This window comes from Chanodichthys erythropterus, chromosome 24 (genome assembly GCF_024489055.1).
Source record: "Chanodichthys erythropterus isolate Z2021 chromosome 24, ASM2448905v1, whole genome shotgun sequence".
In the NCBI taxonomy this organism is placed as follows: domain Eukaryota; kingdom Metazoa; phylum Chordata; class Actinopteri; order Cypriniformes; family Xenocyprididae; genus Chanodichthys; species Chanodichthys erythropterus.
In genome coordinates this window covers 7,373,845-7,396,886 of record NC_090244.1, presented here as the reverse complement: position 1 = coordinate 7,396,886, position 23,042 = coordinate 7,373,845, and the positions used below count along the sequence as shown (strand labels likewise).

General features: G+C 38.4%; 1 protein-coding gene across 1 annotated transcript in view; it reads right to left on the bottom strand.

Annotated features, from left to right (window-relative positions):
- LOC137015602 (uncharacterized) overlaps positions 1–23,042 on the bottom strand; it is a 71,612-nt gene that overhangs the window by 34,115 nt on the left and 14,455 nt on the right. The window contains exons 9-20 of the mRNA XM_067380650.1: positions 22,430–22,547; positions 22,134–22,272; positions 21,846–21,956; positions 21,692–21,758; positions 21,431–21,568; positions 18,943–19,107; positions 18,720–18,814; positions 18,499–18,625; positions 15,709–15,964; positions 15,541–15,593; positions 15,098–15,198; positions 13,454–13,605 (exon numbers count right to left, since the gene is read on the bottom strand). Coding sequence (XP_067236751.1) covers positions 13,454–13,605; positions 15,098–15,198; positions 15,541–15,593; positions 15,709–15,964; positions 18,499–18,625; positions 18,720–18,814; positions 18,943–19,107; positions 21,431–21,568; positions 21,692–21,758; positions 21,846–21,956; positions 22,134–22,272; positions 22,430–22,547 — 1,522 coding nt within the window. The remainder of the gene's footprint in view (positions 1–13,453; positions 13,606–15,097; positions 15,199–15,540; positions 15,594–15,708; positions 15,965–18,498; positions 18,626–18,719; positions 18,815–18,942; positions 19,108–21,430; positions 21,569–21,691; positions 21,759–21,845; positions 21,957–22,133; positions 22,273–22,429; positions 22,548–23,042) is intronic.

The following is a 23,042-nucleotide window of genomic DNA, read 5'->3' as shown; positions in this document are numbered from 1 at the left end:
CATCTACCTACCTGCACATTTTAGCTCCAACCCTGATAAAACACACCTGAATCAGTTAATTAAGATCTTCAGGAGCACTTCATAATTACAGACAGGTGTGTTGAGCTGGGCTAGAGCTGAATTGTAGGAAGGTAGATCTCCAGGAACAGGATTGGGCACCCCTACTTTAAACTATATAAATCCTTATAATAACATTACAAATCACATTTTTTAAGGTTTACCACTTCATTTGTTCATCTGACTTATGTCTTTGCAGTAAGACAACATTACAATTACATTGTGACCTGAAAATTATATTTTTTTGTTTATGTGTGTGTGTGTATGTGTGTAAAGCATGCTTCGTATGTATAAGGTATTACTGTTTAAACCTTTTCTTTCTGTGTTTGTTTTAGCATATATGATTTCAGTGGTACATGCTTGCTAAATAAGACAAATCCTGCCTTAAACTGCCTTAAATGCTTGAACCCCGATAAAATGCTGCATGCAGCTTTAATTAGGGGTTCAAGCACGAAGTGCTGAAACCCTATTGTAATTGTTAGGATTTTTAGGGGTTCAAGCACGAAGTGCTGAAACCCTATTGTAATTGTTAGGATTTTTATTATTATTAGGGGTTCAAGCACGAAGTGCTGAAACCCTATTGTAATTGTTAGGATTTTTATTATTATTAGGGGTTCAAGCACGAAGTGCTGAAACCCTATTGTAATTGTTAGGATTTTTATTATTATTATTATTATTATTATTATTATTATTATTCTGCCGTAAAACTGATTGTGCAGCCTAAACCGTAAGTGCTAGAGACTTGAAACTTTGTCAAATGATAGTACAAAAATCGAGGAGAGGTTGACAAAGTATGACCCAAATCGGCCAATAGGTGGCGCTACAGCGATCAAATGTGCGAAATGGCTCATAACTCCTAAACCGTTTATCGTAGATTAATAAAATTACATATTTGGAATCCTTGGGTCAAGGCGGTTAAAAGCATAGAAAAAAAGATTCGCGCTGCGAGGTCCCGTTTTCCCGCCATTTTGAATTTTGTCCAAAACCTACTTTTGCGAACTAGTCCTAGGTTTTTTGCCCGATCAGAACCAAACCAGTGCAGAAATGTTCTCTGTAGTGTGATTATCAATAATTATTAAAAAAAAGTTGAAATTTTCATTCACGGTCACTAAAGGGCGCCAAAACGTACGATGTGGGCGGAGCCACTTTTACTAAAATGGCTATAACTCGAGAACGAAATTAGATATTTGCACCAAACTTGGTACACCTGTATACGGGCTAAATTTTTGGTCACGATAAAAAAATCGCGACGATTGGCCACTAGGTGGCGCTATAACGCGAAAAAAAACATGAAAACAGCTGTAACTATGCAACCGTTAGTCCGATTGACTTAAAATTTGGCGTGTAGTGTCTTGGTCCAAGTGGGCATGATTGTCTATGAGAACATTGGCGTATCTCAAAAAACATGGCCGCCATCGGCCAATGAAATTTGAGCACCTATTAGACAAGGTTAACGGAGCCCGATCGGAACGAAACTCGGTGTGCATGATCGAATCGTGCTCATGGACGTCTGTACCAATTTTGAAAGAAATCGGCCACTAGTTGGCGCTAACGAGTTTTACGACTCTGTAATCACATGGTGTTTCATAAATCCACACAATATGCATATCATTTGATAGATCTACTCATGCTGAACAATTTTGCCTCAAGAACCAATTCTGTCAATCAAACCGTTCATTAATTATTCATGAATATTTTAAAAACCTACTTTTGCAAACTAGTCCTAGGTTTTTCGCCTAATCGGAATAAAACCAGTGTAGGACAATTCTCTGGACTCTCTAGATCAATAATTATTAAAAAAAAGTTGAACTTTATCCTTTGGGTCGCTATAACGGGGTCATTTAGAAAGTGGGCGTGGCTAAATATACCCAAAAGCCTATAAAACCTAAACGAAAACTCAGAACTTCACGAAAATTGGTGAACGCATGCAGAGTATGACTATACAGAAGCACACCAATTTTTATGGAGATCGGACCATAGGTGGCGCTATAACTGTTAGAAAACTTTAAAAAACTTGTGTTTTTAATGCTTTTGGATGAAATTGTATATAACTCTGGATGTGATCGACTTATTTCAACGGGAGATATATCTTTAGACTCCTGAATCCTTGCCGAGTTCAACGATATCAGACTTGCCAGGTTTCGGAAAACGGTTTGTGCCACGTTGTGATTTAGCGCTTAAAAAACGTTTGCGAATATCTTCGAAACCGTTTGTCCGATCGTCACGAAACCACCGTAGAAAACACGGAACCTAAGTTGGTTTACTATACGTTAAAGCCCAAATGTCAAAATTTTGATAGGAAGTGGCAAAAAAATCCAATCAAAGTCTTTCATGGGTCAATTTTTATGCGCTCATATATATAAGTGTCTATAACGTCAAAACGAAATGAGATAATTTCACCAAATTTGGCACACATATGTATGGATACACTCCAAGGACATCCCCCAAAAATGGTGGAGATCGGGCAATAGGTGGCGCTATAACTGTCAAAAAACCTTTAAAACTATATATTTCTATAATGAATTGCCTGACACTGTCATTTTGTGCCACCAGATGGCAGCAGAAGGCCACTAATATAATTCAAGGTTTCAAGAATTCAATGTTTTGTCATTTAAAATCCCTTTAAACCAGGGGTGCCCAATCCTGTTCCTGGACATCTACCTACCTGCACATTTTAGCTCCAACCCTGATAAAACACACCTGAATCAGTTAATTAAGATCTTCAGGAGCACTTCATAATTACAGACAGGTGTGTTGAGCTGGGCTAGAGCTGAATTGTAGGAAGGTAGATCTCCAGGAACAGGATTGGGCACCCCTACTTTAAACTATATAAATCCTTATAATAACATTACAAATCACATTTTTTAAGGTTTACCACTTCATTTGTTCATCTGACTTATGTCTTTGCAGTAAGACAACATTACAATTACATTGTGACCTGAAAATTATATTTTTTTGTTTATGTGTGTGTGTGTATGTGTGTAAAGCATGCTTCGTATGTATAAGGTATTACTGTTTAAACCTTTTCTTTCTGTGTTTGTTTTAGCATATATGATTTCAGTGGTACATGCTTGCTAAATAAGACAAATCCTGCCTTAAACTGCCTTAAATGCTTGAACCCCGATAAAATGCTGCATGCAGCTTTAATTATTATTATTTTTCTTCCGCCGTAAAACGCATCGTGCAGCCCAAACCGTAAATGCTAGAGACTTGAAATTTGGCCAGATCGTAGAGCTCAATTTGGGGAGAACCTATCAAAGTCTCATGCCAATTGGCCAAACGGGGGCGCTACAGCGCAAAAAAACTAAATTTTCAGACATTTTTGGCCATAGCTCGTAAACCGCTTGACGTAGACTCAAAAACTGTACATCGTTGCATTCCTTGGGTTAGTACGAACAAAATTGTTTTGCGCCTTTTTTTGCTCTACGACGCACCGTTTTTCCGTAAAATTGACCTATAGCCCAAACCTACTTTTGCGAACTAGGATTTTCAACCGATCGGAACCAAACCACTGCAGAAATATTCTCTGGACACTGATTATCAATAATTATCAAAAAAAAGTTGAAATTTCGAATTTTGCACGAAACAGTACGCCAAAAACATCTATCCTAACTTTAGCCAAATGCTATTTTTAGTTATAACTCTTGAATGGAATGGAATATCTTCACCAAACTTGGTACATATATGTATAAGCTCAGTCTTTGGTCAAATAAAAACAATTGCGCACTTCTGCCACTTGGGGGCGCTATAAGACACAAAAAAACACATAAATGGCCATAACTAGGCAACCGTTGGTCCGATTGACTTGAAATTTGGCATGCAGTGTCTTGGTCCAAGGGGCCATGATGGTCTATGAGGACATTGGCGTATCTCAGAAAACATGGCCGCCATCAGCCAATGAAGTTTGAGCACCTATTAGACCAGGTTAACGGAGGCCGATCGGAACGAAACTCGATGGGCATGTTCGACTCATGGTCCTAAAGGTCTGTAAGAATTTTGAAAGAAATCGGCCACAAGTTGGCGCTAACGAGTTTTACGCCTCGGTAATCACGTGGTGTTTCATAAAACCACATAATATGCATATCATTTGATAGACCTCTTCATGCTGAACAACTTTGCCTCAAGAATCAATGCTGTCAATCAAATCGTTCATTAATTATTCGCAAATATGTGGAAAACCTACTTTTGCGAACTAGTCCTAGGTTTTTCGCCCGATCGGAACGAAACCAGTGTAGGACAATTCTATGGACTCTCTAGCTCAATAATTATCAAAAAAAAGTTGAACTTTGTCCTTTGGTTTGCTATAACTGGGTCATTTAGAAAATGGTCGTGGTTAAATATACCCAAAAGCCTATAAAACAAAAACAAAAACTCATAACTTCACGAAAATAGGTGGGCACATGCAGCATATGACTCTAAAGAAGCATGCTAATTTTCGTGTAAATCGGACAATAGGTGGCGTTATAATTGTGAAAAAACTTTAAAAAACATATGTTTTTAAAGGTTTTAGATGGAAATATATATAACTTTGGATATATGTGACTTATTTTCATGGGAGTCACGTCTTTAGACTCCTGAATCCTTGCCGAGTCCTACGATACCAAACATGCTAGGTTTCGCCTTACGGTTTGTGTAGCGTTGTGATTTAGCGCTTAAAAAACATTTGGCTATATCTTCGAAACCGCTAGTCTGATCGAGACGAAACGAGCGTAGAAAACACGAAACCTAAGTTGGTTTACTGTATGTTGTAGCCCAAATGTCAAAATTTTGATAGGAAGTGGCAAAAAAATCCAATCAAAGTCTTTCATGGGTCATTTTTTATGCTCTCTGATATATAAGTGTCTATAACTTCAAAATGAAATGAGATATTTTCACCAAATTTGGCACACATATGTATGGACACATTCTGAGGACACCCCGCAAAAATGGTGGGAATCAGGCAATAGATGGCGCTGTAACTGTCAAAAAACCTTTATAAACCATGTTTTTCCTTGCTAAATTGCCTGAATTTGCTCTAAATTGTCTTTTCTGATTATGATCTAAATGTTTACATGCTTGCTAAATAAAATATAATACCTTTGTATGTGCTTAAAGGCCTTAAATGCTTGAACCCCGGTAAATGCTGCTTGCAGCTTTAATTATATATATTTTTTTCATTATACATTCACCAATAATCGATCCCATGACCTGCTAGCATCTACTGATAAAGTTACAGCAATGCCCAGGCTCCAGGAGTAAATTAGAGATGCACCGATCGATCGGCCAGGGATCGGAATCGGCCGTTTACCTCATGATCCGTTTTGTTACCAGCGGCACAGGCAATAACGTCAGCTGCGCATTCTCGCTCTCTTCTCTGTCACGGTGAAGTGACACCCGCGCGGGCGCCTCCTCTCTCTCACTCATCATTCGCTCCGGTTAAAGGTGATTTTTCCGTTGACTGAGAATCCAAAGACTGTTACTGAGTTTTTGAAATGAGCGCATGCAAAGGAACGCCTCCCAAAACTCGTGCATGAGTATTGGAACACGAGTGTTTACCATCATTATTCGCTGTGTCGTGTTAGTGGATTCATTATGTCGGACTCACCGCAGGTAACTCATAATCTGCAGTTGTTATTCCTGTCTCCTGACAAAAGCGGGTGTGCCTCATACGTCCTGAAAAGTGAAGCTGCGGGCTCTTTGATCGCCCCCTGGAGGCTGAATGCAGTACAGGTCATAAACCACGCCCGCTCAATGCAGACGAATGAGATTTAAAGTCCGCGTGAATCGGAAGTTGCAAACGACTTTTCTCCAGTGCTGTGACGTATTTCCAAGTGAAACGGAATATTGAATCGAGGGCAGAGTTTTATTTTAGCGCTCTTCCTCTCCATCTCTCGCTCATAGCAGACTAACGGTCGGAGGAAAGTGGTTTAAGTGTTTACAACCCAAGCCGTCAAACTGATGTCATCTGAGAAGGGGCACCGTTGCAGAGGGGAGGAGCATTTTCAGATTTTGATTAAATATTACGAAGCCAAACAATTTTTTTTTGTGGATTGACTTTCACAGATGAATTGTTCACCACAAAACTAGCAATTTGAGCTAACAAAATAAATAAGGTCAATTTTGATTTCATGTGTACTTTAAGTTAAAACATAAAAATAAATTATGCTTCAAATAAAATTTTCTGAAAGATGGTTCTGGTCATTTAAGGTAGTTGTTATCATGCTGATTTATATTCAATTGTTCGTTTTTGTGATAAGTTTGATTTTAGCTAGCAATTTGGTGCTATAGACACGAGGTGTGTCATCGTGATTCACAGTTGATTGACAGCTCGTCTGAGGACTGTCTGGGCTTCGAGGGGAGAGTGAAGATAAATAAATAACTATTAATTTTCAGTTTCTGTGTTATTTCACACCTACAAATTGAGCTGTTCAGCAGTAAACTGTACTAACTGACCTACAGGATCTGACGGATATCTGAAATTTTCTCGGTAAGGTTAAATGTGGGCTTCATAAGCTAATTAATAAACGTTATTAGTCAAGATAACATGCCTAACGTTAGCCATGACGGAAAAAAGCAGGTGATCGTTAACTGGCAGTTACTAATTATTTTTATGGGTATAAAATAAGTAGCAGGATAAAACTAAAGATGGCCTACTTTAATTAATTATAGAGCACTGTCTACAGCAATTTATCTCCTGTAACGTTAGTTTAAACATTTTATTTAAAATGGCAGGACCGTTTCTGACATTTTAGAGTTGTTTCTAGTGACATATTATATTGAGTTTATCTACTGAATTTGCCGTTTCAAAAATATTATCACTTATTACGTATAATTTATATAGCCTATTTAAAATACATCAATGATGAAGCAGCCGTCTGGGCGGAAGTTTGATACCGCGACTCCACCTCCGGGATCCACTGACGTTTCCTTCTGCGCATGCCCAGGTTCCAAACTGATGTTTTTGCATAACGTGTCAGCCAGGGCCGGCTCTAGCCCTTTGGTTGCCCTAGGCGAGATTGCCCTAGCCCCCCTCCCCCCAAAGGACAAATACTATATACCAACTACAAGCATAGATAAATGCAACATAAAGTTACAAATTAAATATGAGTTCTAACTGTAGTATTAATTTTCGTGTACAGAAATGTAATAGTTAAATATAAAATGAAACTGTTCACTGTGTAAATTTAATGTAATATAGATTAATCTTTGTTAAAGCTGTGTTTTGTTGTTTGACATGACAGACAACCGCAGGTATTTTTAGGTTGCTGTCACTTTAAGAGTAAGACTCCATGCACGCGCACATCCAATATACACATCCGATTCCGAATTCTCACCTCGTTCAATTAAGACATAACCAAATGTGTTTTCGAGAATACTTTATTATTTTATTATTTTGACTGACATAATGCGTGTATGTGACCATCCAAGTGCATTGAGGACGCGAAAGAGAAATTAATTTAGGGTTTAAGAGCTATCTGGAACGCGCCTCTCTCTCTCTTTCTAGCTCTCTGTGCGCGCGAGCCTTGTATGCGCGTCTGCGCGTACCGATAACACCTGCGTGCGATACCGAATTAAATCCTCTTTTTCCTCTTCTAGCGCTGGAATAGTTTTATATGTGTGAAATAGCAAAACAAAACACGTTCAAATTATAACCTGTTCACTCTATTGCGGTGAAACTTGCAAATGATTCGTGAATCACATGCGTCCAGAACCGGGGCTTGATCCGAACGGATCACGGATCAACAACAATCCGTTTAACCGCTAGTTCAAGGTGATGATGCACAATACTAAGCACATTTATTTCATTTAACACCTTAATGGCTGAGATGAGAAGATTTACCTCTATACTCGGTTTTCCTTTTATCTTTCTCCGTTTTCGTCCCTGTGCACCGGAGGGTTTATTAGACCGCTTCATTTTCTTCATCAACTGCGCACCTAACGTAACGTAACGGCGACCCTAGAGGGCGCCCGCGCCCCCAACATATTTGTCGCTCTAGGCAACCGCCTAGTTCACCTATAGCAATCGCCGGCCCTGGTGTCAGCGCCCATCGGCGTCCCTTATGGCTTCAGTTCAATACAATGGAAGGAAGCGGCGTCACATCGTCCATCTTTTTTACAGGCTGCGTCTGAAAACTGGAAAATGCTGCCTTCTGAGGACACATTTCAAGGTAGGAAGGCATCAAGGCACGTCCGAATCCAATGTTAGCCTCACTTCCTGTTTCCTGAGATACCTTCATCTGATCGATTTTTGAAGGAAGCATAGATGTATCCTTAGCTGCCTTTGATATCCCACAATCCTGTGCTTTCCATTCTGTGACAGTTGAGCTAGAAAAATAAAGATGGCGTCCGAAAGTTGCATTTGCTGCTCAGTTTGTGTATAAATGTACGATTTTGACCAACATATTTCAATTTTGACATCATTTCTATCGAGAAATTACTATTGTAATAATTAAATATTTGTTTAGTTCTCACCAGAGCTCGCGCTATATTGCTGTAGATCATTAAACTGTTACGCTGCCTCAGAAGTCTGTTCGAAATCAGTTTTGTGAGGTACCTTCATGTACAAACGCTGGCGTACAAGTCATTCTCTTATAAGACAGCGAGGCAGCAAGACAGCTACCTAGGTTTTCGGACGCAGCCACAGTCTATGGTGGAAAGTTACTGGAGCGCGCAGCCGCGCTTGTCTCTCACAAGGAACGTCACAGCAGTGATTGACAAGCCAAAGGCAGGGTTCCTACACATTTTCCATTTCAAAATTCCATACTTTTCCAGACTCAAATTTCCAGATCTCCTTCCAAACGATTTTCTGCCATTAGCCTCGGTCTCCTTTTCTATGTTTTCTCTGCTTCATGTTTTAGTAGGGGTCTGACAGTATTTTAGTGATTTTTAAATCAGTGTTTGATTGTTGAAATAAAGTTTTGTATTTAGTATTCACGTCTAGGCCCTTCTCTTCTTAAAACTACGTTCCTGTGTGACTTCTGTTGCGGATTAATCTACAAGTACTTATATATTCCCTGTTTAAAAGGGGTAGTGACACATTTACTTCATAGACATCCTTCTCTGATTTATCCATTCTGTTCTGTTGTTGGTATTTCTATAGAGTAGCCTACGAGTACGAGTAACCTACACAAGCGCAGTATCAGTTTCCATAATATTTTAGAAATGCACAAGTTTATAAACATCTGCAAAGTAAAAAGAGGTGTAAAAGGTGATGTGTTGGGGGGTCTCCCCCAGGAGATGATTTTTGTGATTTTAACATGTAAATGAAGCATTCTGGTGCACTCTGACAACAACATAAATGGGAAAACCAACATTTGCTTTAAGTAAAAAAAATACAAAAAAATAAAAATTATAATAAATTATTGACATTAGGGCTGAGAATTGACACAAATTTCACAATTGAATGTGATTCTGATTCAGAAGCTTGCTTGATTTTGATTTTGAAAATTTTGATTTTGAAAATTTTTGAAAATTTGATTTTGATTTGATTACCTTCGATTCAATATTGATTCATTTGGGGCCTATCAGGTCAAGTACATGGCAAATTTCCTCAAAGAAAAAAAAATTCTCTCAACTAATGCTGTAAATTATACAAGGAACCACAGCTGGTACATCATTATAATATTAGGTTAAAACTGATTTGCAAGCTACTTTCATATAGGCTAAATTACACATAAGGAAGTTTATATAAATTTTTAATGACAATTATTTTTCTACTCATTTTTTTAATTTAGGCCTAAACATTTAAATGGTGGCTGTCATGAAACAGATTTATACATTTAATATCGAAGCGCATGTTAATGAGGCCTTTCAGTCAGGTAGGCTGTGAAAAAAACCTTCTGTGATGTCTCAAGCTCATTATGATATATGAAACATACAGAAAAATATTATTACAACATAAAGTAATGGTTTTATATTATACTTTAAAATATAATGTATTTCTGTGATGCAAAGAGTCTGAATATAGGCTTTTAGTTTAAAACCATGCACATTTGGAGAAATATTGGATTCTCATATGCTTATGTCAATTTTCTATACAGAGGAGTTATATTAATTTAATATTCATTGTCATTACTATGAGCGCTGGTGTTTTCAATTCATCCTTGAAGTCGGAGGGCGCTCTGTGCATTTTAGTCCACAAATTCATCTAAAAGAAGAAGAGGCTATTCCATGAATGGAGTTTCCAATTCATACTGCAGCCGGAGGGCTCTAAAGAAACAAAAACTCACCTAAAATTCATCTATAGAAGAAAAGAAAACAGGAACTAACTGCATGTCTTCTAGAGATCGCTAACCATGACTTTTACATCCAGACAAACACTTTTCAAGACAATAAATACACGATTGAGACGATGAATGCATGTATTGCCTCTGAATTTGCGTCTGAATAGCGCTGGCTCTGTGGGCGTGGCCGCATTAGCAGATAATGAGCTGAATCACGGACTTCTGACATTGCTCTCTTTTCATGCAGATTACATAAACACAGAAGGTTTGTTTTCGATTTGACTTACATGATTTAAAACCTGACATCTTATCGTTTTTTTAGACATAAGTGTAATTTTTTTGTCATTAGTATTCACTAAGTTACAGTTCATTTTCTGAGAACTATCAGATTGGAGTTCGTTCAGAGGTAGAGGAGAGATCACGCATCATGTTAGTTTTCTTTATTTTACAAAAAGCACAACATTCTGTTTTTACTCTGAGTGTACACAAATGAAAGAAGATATTCCACAGATTAAAATGGTGTATAACTCTTAATTGTATGTGCAACATTGACGGAGTATTTTGAGTCTCTTTCACACTGATAAGAAAAAAACCATGTGTTATCGCCGGCGATACCGTCAGACCTCAGAGTGTTAAGTACAAATACAATGAATATGCAATAGCCTATAGTGCATATATTTAGCAAAATGCTCCTCTTGAAGTTCATTTTTGTAGCTGAATGAGTTTTTGGCCATTGAACGGCTTTTCTGAGGTAGGCTAAATGTGATATTTTTACATGCTGTTTTATTGATGCCTTTCTGCAGTTGAAACAATGACTGATCAATTGCATGTGATACAGATTTCAGTAAGTTGTACTTTATCTTTCAACATACCTTCGGATGTTCAATCATGTTTATTTTGTGCTGTAACTAGTAAAGCAGAAGAGATGGTCGGTTCACGTGTGTTACAGCGATCTCTCACTCCACAGAGCACCAAGAAAGATCACGACTCACTCCAGTCTATGGGAAAGTAGCCCATTTTCGATTCTTCTGAGAATCCTGAGACACACACTCGCCCTGAAAAAACCTCTTCGGATCTACACGATTCATATAAATTATGTATTTTGATTCAAAAGAGCTAATTTTGCTGTAAAGTGTCTATGCTGCAGGTATAATAAATTAGAAAACTGAACAGAGACAATAGTCTGGAAACACAAATATTTTTCCATACTCTGATTTCTTTTTTCCATACTTTTCCAGACCTGGAAATTACTCAAATCAAATTCCATACTTTTCCATACTTTTCCAAACCGCTTAGGAACCCTTCGGAGGGCCAATGGTTTACGCGATGATCGCTGTAAAGTCTATGGGTTTTTTTAATGGGTTTTTGCTAAATCGCCTGAAATAAGGTCTATGGTTAACAAAGCCTCTAAATACTATCACGTTTTGATCTATGACATAAAACACACCAGTTATAACCCACTTGTGATTTTTTTAAACTTTTAATGTGTCTTAAAATCGGCGGTTGCTAACAAATTGCTAAAAGGGACTACTTCCTTTGGCGGGGACTTTAGACGTCATCATTAAAAACAGGACATTTGGACAGCGTTTCTCATAAAAAAAGTGGATAAGTATTCATAAAAGCACAGATCATAATCAGCGAGCATGTTTTTAAATAAAGTTGTTTTTTAAATACAGTTTGAGGACGCTTGGTGGTTGATCATGGTGTGCTGTAGCCTGTTTATAGCCTACTGTTAGCCTTTTATATCTGACGACTTTATTTAGGCTTCAAAATCTATAAATGTTGTGTTAACTTGTAAAGATTATCTTGATAGACAAAACGTGTAAGTGTCATTACCCTTTGTTAAACACAGAGCTTATTTTCTGCAATTTTCCAAAAGTCTATGGGAAAAATGCATAGGCTTTCGATCGAGCGAACCTGTGCGCCGATAACTTCCGGGATGGCCTACAAAAACATGTCATCCCTGGGGCATTCTTTTGCGTGTAATTTAAGGGTGCTTTCACATTAGCACTTTTGGTGCGCACCCGGGTTCGATTGACGTCAGAGTTCGGTACGTTTGGATGATGTGAACACGGTCTTCTGAACTCGGGTGCGCACCCGCGAACCGTACCCGAGTCTGCTTAAAAAGGGTGGTCTGGGGTGCGGTTCAAGTGAACTCCGGTACGGTTCGCTTGTGATATGAATGCAAACGTACCAAATTGCGGAAGTGAACCGCTATTAATGCCGTATTATTTGATAAAAATGTGAGTTTGTGTGTGTTTCACTCACTTTCCCGATGAGCGTGAGTCACGTGCTGCAAACAGAGAGCTGTAGCGTAGCTTTTCTCATTTCTGCTCGCCTTCAGCATTGTACATTCGCGGCAGATAGACGCAAGAGCCGTTATGAACAAAACCAACGGTTCAAAAACAAAAATATAAAAGTGAGGAGAGCAATGTTATGCATTTCGCTGCCTTCTCCTGTGCCATCGTTACTAAGCAACGTAGTAAACAGCTGCTGGTTTGATGACGCAAACGAACCGCGGGTCGGACCCAAATAATATAATGTGAACACAGTCCAGTGGGCAATCGAACTCGGGTTCGGTCCAGGCAATCGAACCAAGTGTGAAAGCACCCTTAGTCATTCCGCAGGTTTCGCACTCACACCAAAAGCGCGACCACTGACAGAAGTCAAACAGTCACAACACTGAATGTGTTATTTTACATTTGATTAGCCTACTTTATTTTCTGTAGTATTTCTTACCTGAATAGAAAACCAATTAACCTGAAAAACTTAGTTTGATAGCTCTCTTTATTCTATTACATTTATTTTATTACTGACTTTTACTTGTGTGTTTTTTTTTTATGAAAATAAAACTTTGCATTGAAGAAAAGTATTTTGTTTCTATATGTTGTCAATTATAGATCTTAGAAAGAAAATCGGAATCGGCAAAAATGGGTATCGGCAGATCACAAAAAATCGGAAATTAGAATCTGCCAAGAAAATTGCCATCGGTGCATCTCTAGAGTAAATGCATGTGGCCACAATTATAACAAGGAAAAACAAATGTACAATAATAAAGGAGAGGGGCAAATGTAGAATTTTGTGAATAATAGACTTTAAAATTTCAGCAAATTTCTGCACATGTAGATTCTGTGTGGTCCTAGTATTAAATGTAACTTTACAAAAAGCTATGCAAAATGCTGTTGTTTACGCACCATGTGTTGCAATCTACAGTTATCTCAGTCCCTGGTGCATGAAGCACTCCATCGTGAGGACACGGACATTCATGAGGTGTAACACATTTTCCTTCACCATCATCCAGTAGGCCTTTAGGACACTGGCATCCTGATTCACATTCCTGTGAGAACTGTGGTTGTGAAGAGGGAGAAAAAGAGAGAAAAAAAAAAAAAAACACAAATAGGGTAACACTTTAGAATACTGTTCCATCATTAATTAATAACTACACAGGAACAAGTGAGTAACACTATTAACATCCTAGTAACTACTATTAACTAACGAGAAACTCTGATTAACAAAACATTAAGTAATACTGTAGCACTCAATTGAATGTGGTATTTCACTATTAGCTAATCAGTAACTACTTTTTTTTCATACTTCTTAGAGGACTACTAAGAACTACTATATACAGGTTCATATTTAATGTGAATAATGCATAATGTATTATTAATTCTAAAGTGAAGGTCATGGTAACCCACTAGTAATGACTCAAAACTTACCAAATTCTTCAGAAGGAATTATAATTATTTGGATACATAACAATAACAATGCTTTTTATTATTATTATTCACTGAGTGAATAAGTTTCACACACCAGCAACTCCAGAAAGAAACTGAGATTAGCTAAAATAGCAAAAGGATAATTTCTTACGATTCCTTACAGAAAACTGTTGCCAGGTAGAATAGGTAAACCCAGCCTGATCTGACGGCGATTTGATTTCGCCCGGCAACTCAGTCTGGACACCTGTGCATTCATTTCTACTGCTTCTGTTACACTTTTGTGGAAACCAATCACAGACTGGTTTATCCACCTTGCTCGCTATTGGCGGGTATAACACGATGATGTCTACCCGTCTCTCGCACGACCGTCAATCCAATTCCTTTTAACTTCTCGATGATGCTGAATGACTTCTTTAGTTTAGCAAACAAATCGCTCGAGTGGGTGTAAATACCACTCACTCATACCACATTAGTTTAATTAACTTGTCATGCTGTCATCTTGCTTTTATGACATGCTGTTGCATTTGTGATACATACTGTGTTGCAATAACATGGCCTCACAGCCTTTGATGCGTGTTCTCAGGGGCAGGGTTTACGTAAATTTTAGTGTTAGTGATGTCACTAACCCGGGAAGAAACTTGTTGTAGTCCCTACCAGCTGTTTGTTGTAGTCCTTAAACAGAGAATTCTTTAAAAGACAGTATCTCGCTTTGCTTTGAAATTTGAGCGTCTTAACTTTTCAGATGTTGTTTATTCTCTAACAACAACATTACACACTAACTAAAGTTAAAAAAGTGAAATCATAATCATAATCAATCACCCCTTTAATATCATGTGGAAACTGGAGCGTATTAGCATCAGTGGTTTGCCCACTCGATCGAGAGTTACTGTCATTGCCATAGTTATTACAGCCTATGTTTGGTAAGCAATAGGTAATAGGTAAGCAAAGTTTATTTTTTATTAATACTTCAGTGTCATTTCTTGAGTATTTGTGTGTGTGAGCGCTTTATATTTTGAGGAGGGGTGCTAGTTCAGGTGAAAAGTTGTTCCACCCTTGAAAATGGCATTAGCAGGATGAAGGGATACACTTTGAGAAGAAAAGAGAAGAGAGAACTAGACTCACACAATCAACTTCCTTTTGCATACAAGTCTGTGCACATGCCAATCCATGTTCATCTTGGCGTGCTGTACTGCAGTTGAAGAAAACCTTTGGAGTAGGACACTCTGCAAAAGACAATCAGATACAGAAAAAAAGAGTTTTATATTGTAAACCACAGTTGGAGACCTAAGAAACAGAACCTTACGTGGTTTTGAGCAGTGTTACAACTGTTAATACTATTTTTGGTTATCTAAACAAGTTACTTTCTCTGTGCATCTGATAGGATATTCCATTCTGTATAACCATAATTATGGATGTTATGGCCATGCCCATGTACACCAACAGCAAACTCATTCAAAGTATATTCTAGGTTCAATACAAGTTAAGCTTAATCTACAACACTTGTCCTTTAACCTGTTTAATGTTCAGGGTGTAAAAGAGAGGTATCTAAATGTATTTATTCTTACCCAGAATTTGGGTTTTCCAAGACTGACAGTGCAATGTTCCATTCACGCAAACACTGGAGAGAAAGTATCAGATTGCCTTAGGTTTAAAATTTACAGATTCGAACGAGTACATTTCAAGACTTTTAATTCTTTACAACTACTGCATAAGTAATAGTATCATTCACTTACCAGTGTTCATTATTAATGTTGATAGACGTGCCAGGTTGGACTGTCTCTCCTTTGTAATCACATGGACATTTTTCAATAGGTACACACAGTCCTTTCTTATCCTGGTAGAATCCATCTGGACATGCGCATCCATCAACGGGCACAAAGTGAACGCTGCAGCTTTGGCGCTCAGAGGCGAGAGAAAGACAGGTACGCTGGCAGCTCTGCAGCTGATAGGAGTAGCTCTGCGAGGCTGGGCAGTTATTTGTATACTTCTCTGTGGGGATAAGTTTGAAAGGAAGGTGTTGTAAAAGTGTATTTTGTACAGACCTGTACTCTATAAAATGAAAACGGCTGAGCTCTTTCAAAATGACAACCTCAAATCATCTAACCTAAAAGACTTTGGTGGGAGTGGACGATAGGAGGGTGAGTAAATGATGATGGATTCATTTTTGACAGTACTAAATGCTTGTGGCAGTTTTGTCAAAGTCCCTTTAAGTGTTATTCTATAGTCTATAGTTATTCTATAGTATATTTGGTTTTATCATCTGCCAGTTTACTGGAGTCTGAGGCTGATTTGGGGCTTGGAGAAGTTTTGACATGCCCTGACATTTGTGCTTTTTTCAGTTGTTCATAAACATATAAATGACAAAAGTGTCATTACACTGTATTCAGCACAAACTAGGCTACAATAATATGTGAGGAACATGTATGTACATGTTTGTGTTTTTGAAGGAATAACATTTATGCGTGGTTATTGAAAAAACAAAAAACTTAAGTCACTGAAATAAGGCCAAAAAAAGTATAGAAAATTTGTGTTCACAAGACTTTTGGGTATTGGAGGTTGTAGACTAGAGTTTTTGCTTCAAAATTATGTAAAAATTATGCTGCCTATTCCTTCATATAAAACAATATATTGATTTAGTTTTTGCAAGACACTTTTTGCCAAGAAACACAGTATGCGAGGAGGCGTGAATCACCACTGAAAATGGGCCATTCTCACCTTAGAAGACAAAAGAATTGGATAGTAATGAGCTGAAATGACTTGCATATTAATGAGGCATTTCAGTCAGGTAGGCTGTGAAAAAAACCTTCTGTGATGTCTCAAGCTCATCATGATATATTAAACATACAGAAAAATATTATTACAATATAAAGTAATGGTTTTATATTATACTTTAAAATATAATGTATTTCTGTGATGCAAAGAGTCTGAATATAGGCTTTTAGTTTAAAACCATGCACATTTGGAGAAATATTGGATTCTCATATGCTTATGTCAATTTTCTATACAGAGGAGTTATATTAATTTAATATTCATTGTCATTACTATAAGCGCTGGTGTTTTCAATTCATCCTTGAAGTCGGAGGGCGCTCTGTGCATTTTTAGTCCACAAATTCATCTAAAAGAAGAAGAGGCTATTCCATGTATGGAGTTTCCAATTCATACTGCAGCCGGAGGGCGCTAAAGAAACAAAAACTCACCTAAAATTCATCTATAGAAGAAAAGAAAACAGGAACTAACTGCATGTCTTCTAGAGCTCCCTAACCATGACTTTTACATCCAGATAAACACTTTTCAAGACAATAAATACACGATTGAGACGATGAATGCATGTACTGCCTCTGAATTTGCGTCTGAATAGCGCTGGCTCCGTGGGCGTGGCCGCATTAGCGGATAATGAGTTGAATCACGGATTTCTGACATGGCTCTCTTTTCATACAGATTACATAAACACAGAAGGTTTGTTTTCGATTTGACTTACATGATTTAAAACCTGACATCTTAACGTTTTTTTAGACATAAGTTTAATTTTTCTGTGATTAGTATTCACTAAGTTACAGTTCATTTTCTGAGAATTATCAGATTGGAGTTCGTTCAGAGGGAGAGGAGAGATCACGCATCATGTTAGTTTTCTTTATTTTACAAAAAGCACAACATTTTGTTTTTACTTTGAGTGTATATAAATAAAAGAAGATAGTCTATAGTTTCAATTGATATATTACTTATGTCTCTATGACAAGAAATGACGGAGTATTTTAAGTCTGTTTTGCTGCAATGTGAAAAAAAAACTGCAAAACGCGCCGGCGCGTTTTTAGACCTCAGAGTGATTTAAATGCTCAAGCTCTTCAAAGGAGACCTATTATGCAAAATTCCCTTTTATATTGTTTTTTAACATAATTATGTATCAGCAGTGTGTGTACATAACCTCCCTGTTGTGGTAAAAATCCATCTATACTCCATTTGTTATTTTCCCCATAAATCTCAAAATGAGCAAGGAATGTACTCCAATTTGATGTCACATTGGAACAAGTGCCCTATTAGCTTAGCTCAGAAAACAATTTATCAGAACTGATATAGCTCTAAAACACACGCAAATAGTAAACTTTGATAATGAAGAATTGCATGTTTTTGCTTCAATTCAAAAATAGGCTTTACAACATGGTATAATAAATGATCTGTGAGGTATTTTAAATTGAAACCACAGACACCAGTGACATCTTGTGAAAAGGGGCATGATAGGTTCCCTTTAAAGCAGGATGGATTCAAATTGGCTGTCAAAGTTTTTTCATTCATAAGCTGGAATAAAATTGTCCTGAAAGTGATTCTAATGTTTTTGTTCCTCTATGTGTGCTTTTTTTTTTTTTTTTTTTTTTTTTTTTTTAATGGTTTTCAAAACTATATCATTATCATTATCGTTCACTACCGTTACCATTCATGGTTTAGTCACACCTAAATCCAAAAAATCTTTCAGCTTAAATGATTCACATCTATATGTCTACCAAAACATATGCTTTCATCCTTCTTACTGCACACAATATCTCTCCAGCCTTGGAGGAATATTCCTTTAGCCGCACAGGCCCGGGCGTATGAGGAGAACACCGCACACAGACAGTCCTCACTCCTCTTACAGGTACAACTGGAGTATTTGCATCTCTGAAAGCACATAAACATGTTGTGTCACTTCTTATTGTGGGAGGTTAGGTAACATTCATTACAATTTTTGAAAATTGCCTGTTTCAGATCATACTTTGTAGTAGCTGTCTGGATTGACAGTGGTGTGACATTTGGCAAAGAGACTCTCCTTGTCCTTCATCATGGAACACCAGTGCTCGGCAAATTGCTCTAAAGGCATCATAACATATGGTTACAAGCAAAACTGTATATGCAAACATTTTCTGTATAGGTTAATACACAATACAAAAATTAGATATTGTAAATAGTCTGCCTTCTGTGCAAAAAATGTCTCTCACCGATATCCCTGCTGTAGGAACAGGGGTCTTCTAACCTCTCTTCATGGTCAGGGCAGTTGGACTGGGCCTTCCAGGCATTTGCAAAGGAATCCGCTGTACCCTCCACCAGGCCCTGAGGGGTCTTCAGGTCATCAGACAGCACTTTGTTAAAATTTCCACAGAGACCTGCACAAATAAATGAACACCACAAATAAAAAACATATAGGGTCACATGCACATGATATCATTGGAAATCAGGTTTGATTCTCAAACTGCCGTTCATATAAAATCATACAGGTGCAGCTTTAACCGTCTGCATGAATGAGTAACTGAAGTCAAGCTTCGATAGTTATGAGTATGGTAACAGCAGGGCTCGATTTGTGGGTGGATCCCCCTTGTTGAAAAAATGACAAAAAGCATCCCCTTTATAAAGCCACCCCCCTTACCATCCCACCACAATGTTATGTATTATGTAAAACTTATCATGTAAACCAAATTTTTAAATTTTCTGTATGATAATTAACAAACTATAAATAACAGCGATTGACTCGGTATTGTACCACCAGAGCTCTGATTCAAGCAAGCTTTCATCATTCAAGCGCATATTTTAAGAGAAAAGAAGGTATTATAATACTTTGTTTAGTGTTTTAAGAACATTCCCCTGACACATTAGAATGAATAACGAACATTGCTTAAGGGATCATTGTCAAGGTGATAATGCACACATGTATGTGTGTTTATTTATTTTATTTAATTAAAAAAAACGATGGGCTCTGTTCATACTCCGCTGCAACCATCCATTCAAGACTAGACTAGGAGCCAAGTCTCCTGTGCCCCCACTGGTTCCAGCCAGCTCCAAGTCTCCCATGTCTCCAGATTTCACATCCAGCCTCCCTCTCCCACCTCCTCTTCCAATAACAGCAAGTTCCATCAGCCCCTTGGATTCTCCTCTGGCTAAACTCTATGGTGTGGAATTGCTTCTGGTATTCCGGTCTACAGATCCACCTAGTAAAGAGGATTTTGGCCCGTCAGCCTGTTGGCTCCACCTTGGTTCCTCCCTCCTTCGGCTCCATCTGGGACTATCGTCCTTACGGCTCCACCGGGCTGCCTCGCCCCTCCGCCTCTGCCATGGCAGACGCTGCTCTGCCTGCACCATGGACTTACGGGCCTTCAGCTACACTTCGTCTCTCCACCCCTTTAGCTCCGTTGAGCTCCACTTTGGTCCTCCGTCATACTGGCTCCATCTAAATCCACTGACACCCTAGCTCCACCTCGATCACTTACCCTTTTGCTAGTTCAGAGCTAGTGCTGTTAACAGTTCGGAGTTGGTTCAACTTACGAGCCTTCCGGTTTGCCTTTCCATGGGCTAGAGAGCCAGCACAGAGCCAAGTCTTACGTCACTGTATATGTCTCAGCTTCTCGCAGAGTGATCGGCGCATGACATCAAAGCACCGTGAGAACGATCCAAAAGCACAAGGAGTCGTTTGCTCTGCAAAGGCTCCCGCGATGTCACCTGCAGATCAGTCCACACTGCTCCGATACATCTCGAACAAGCCTTCCATAAACAATGGCGGATGTTTTGCTACAACTGTTGCTCATGACTGCGAATCTACATTGGCATCCAAAAACGGCTCGCCGTCATTTGTATATAGACGGAGATTACAATCGAAGCTGCTATTTCAAAAATGGTGGTTACAAGTTTCTTGTTGGTCACGGTAACCCCGCCCCCAGCTCCTGATGCAAGCAGTTATTACTTCTAGCCCAGCAATGTTTTGGTGCTACTTACAAACCACTTTTCCTGGTTCGGAGCTGGTGCTTTGGGTGTCGAAAGACAAAGAACTGATTTGAAACTAGGCTCTGGCTCCGAAACCAGCATTTAAACTGCCTTGGTGGAAAAGGGTAACGGTGGCTCTGCCTCAGCCTCCAGGACCATCGTATCATCTGATCTCACTGGCTCTCCATCTTTGCCTTGGGAAGGTAAGGAAGGTAGGATGGTGTCTGTGTGTTTGGCTTGCCGTCTGCTACTCTCTTGTTTGTTCATTTTATGACGACAGTCGCTCCTGGACATTCAAACCTTATTTATGGACATTTATAAGCCAGACGTCAAATGCGTTTTTAACCATTCACACAGGAATTTTCCAACAGACATTCTGGAGTGTATATGCCCGTGGTCTCTTAACATATCCTGTAGAGAGAGCAGGAGGAAATGCAGGAAACGGGGAGCATCCATCCATCCATCATAAATATAATCTATGTCCTCCTGCACTTTCTCCAGGATATGTTAAGAGACCACCGGGGGGTTGGCTATCCAAACACGGCCCCGGTCACTATAACACTTGGTAGAGCCAGGATATTTTTTTATATATCTTCGATTGTGTTCATCTGAAAGATGATATACACTAAGGATGGCTTGAGGGTAAGAAAATCATGGGATCATTTTCATTTTTGGTGAACTATCCCTTTAATTCAGATGATAAACTTCATATGTTCTTTTTTTTTAATCTCTCACCACAAGTCTTGTCCTGGAAGTTTCGGTCCACAGTGATGTACACCTGCATAAGAGGCACCAGCTGTACCTGCACCTGCAGCCCAAAGTAGGTCTGAAGTATGATGTAAAACGATGACGGCTTGAACACTGTGAAGTCAGCTGGAGAAAAAAGACAAAGAGTTTGAAAAATGCCTCACAAAAATATCAGCCTTCACAAACAATCATTCCTTTTCACGTTTCAGCAGGTTTTAAAACAAAATAAATACAGAGCTTCTCTCTCACCCGCCATGTAAGGAAGTGAAACCTTTGCATTGTGTTGTACTGAGCCGTCATAGTTAATCACCAGACGCTAATGAAAAAAAGACATATTGACACATCGAGTAATGTGTTGACTGTAGAAACTTACAAGCAGGAAAAAAAGAGGGAATGTACTCACATTGTTCTTGTCATTGTAAAATAGCACTTCTATAGATTTCAAACAGGTGCCAGTAAGAGTAAAACAAGGATATATCTGAACCAATATGATGAACTTTGTCTCTTCACAGTCCTATAAAAACATAAATAGAGTTTTATAGAGAATTGTTTATTATTAAGAATTTCACATATTGTTTGTAAATAAAAACGTCATGACATGAAAGAATACAAACAAAATAATTCTAAATTCCGAATGTAGATGTCTTAGCAGTTACAAAAAGTGAAGTTAGTGTGTACAAAACATGCTTACTTTTGAGAGCACATAGATGCACTCTCCATGGAAAGTGAATTCTTTCCCATCGTAGGTGGTGAAGTGAGATCCTTCCTCTACTGCGCACAGGCCAGGGCCGGGAATACTCACACAGATCCAGTTTCCCTCCTTACATATACTGTAATACACAATAAAATTAAAAACAGACAATAAACAACCACCTTCAGGAGAACTGATACAATGTAGTAATACAAATGTTTGGTGTACAGTTTATAGTGCTTTTTTTGCAATTAAAGACATTTAGAAGGAGAAAAGAGTAAAATGTGTTTTATTACCATTCCTCCTCCTTATTGCGAAGAACCTTTCCTGGCTTGTAGTTGATGTCATTGTGTGTGCACTGACATTGCTCCACAGGGATGCAGCCCATGTTTGTGATATCATCAAATACAGTTCCTATAACACATTTCATATTTACCCAAATACATACAGTGCACATTTTTCCTCATTTGTTTATACACAAAAGCAGTGATATATGCTCGTAATGATGATTGTCAAGACTGAATGTTTAGGCACCTCCCGAACCTACGTTTGGAACTACATGTAAAATAAAAAAGGGTTCCGCTTCGACAGAAAAACATTTTCATGACGTCATAGTATGCAATCAAGCCAAGGAATCAGAGAAAAAAATAATTTTGTTTCTAGCGCTTATGGTTCAAAAGTTATTATCATAAACACGACTGAAACTTTGAACAGGTGGTGGCTCTAGAGGGATTGAGTTAAGCCACACTTACCCAGCTAACCAAAATAGTGACTGTTACGTAACTGCAACATAATTTGGTGACCAAACTTTTGTCGTGGTGACGTAATTAGTTACATTGTGGCAACCGGAAAAGTGAAATTCCCGGATATGTTGCCACAACGTAACTTTGTGACGTTGCCAGTTAGTAA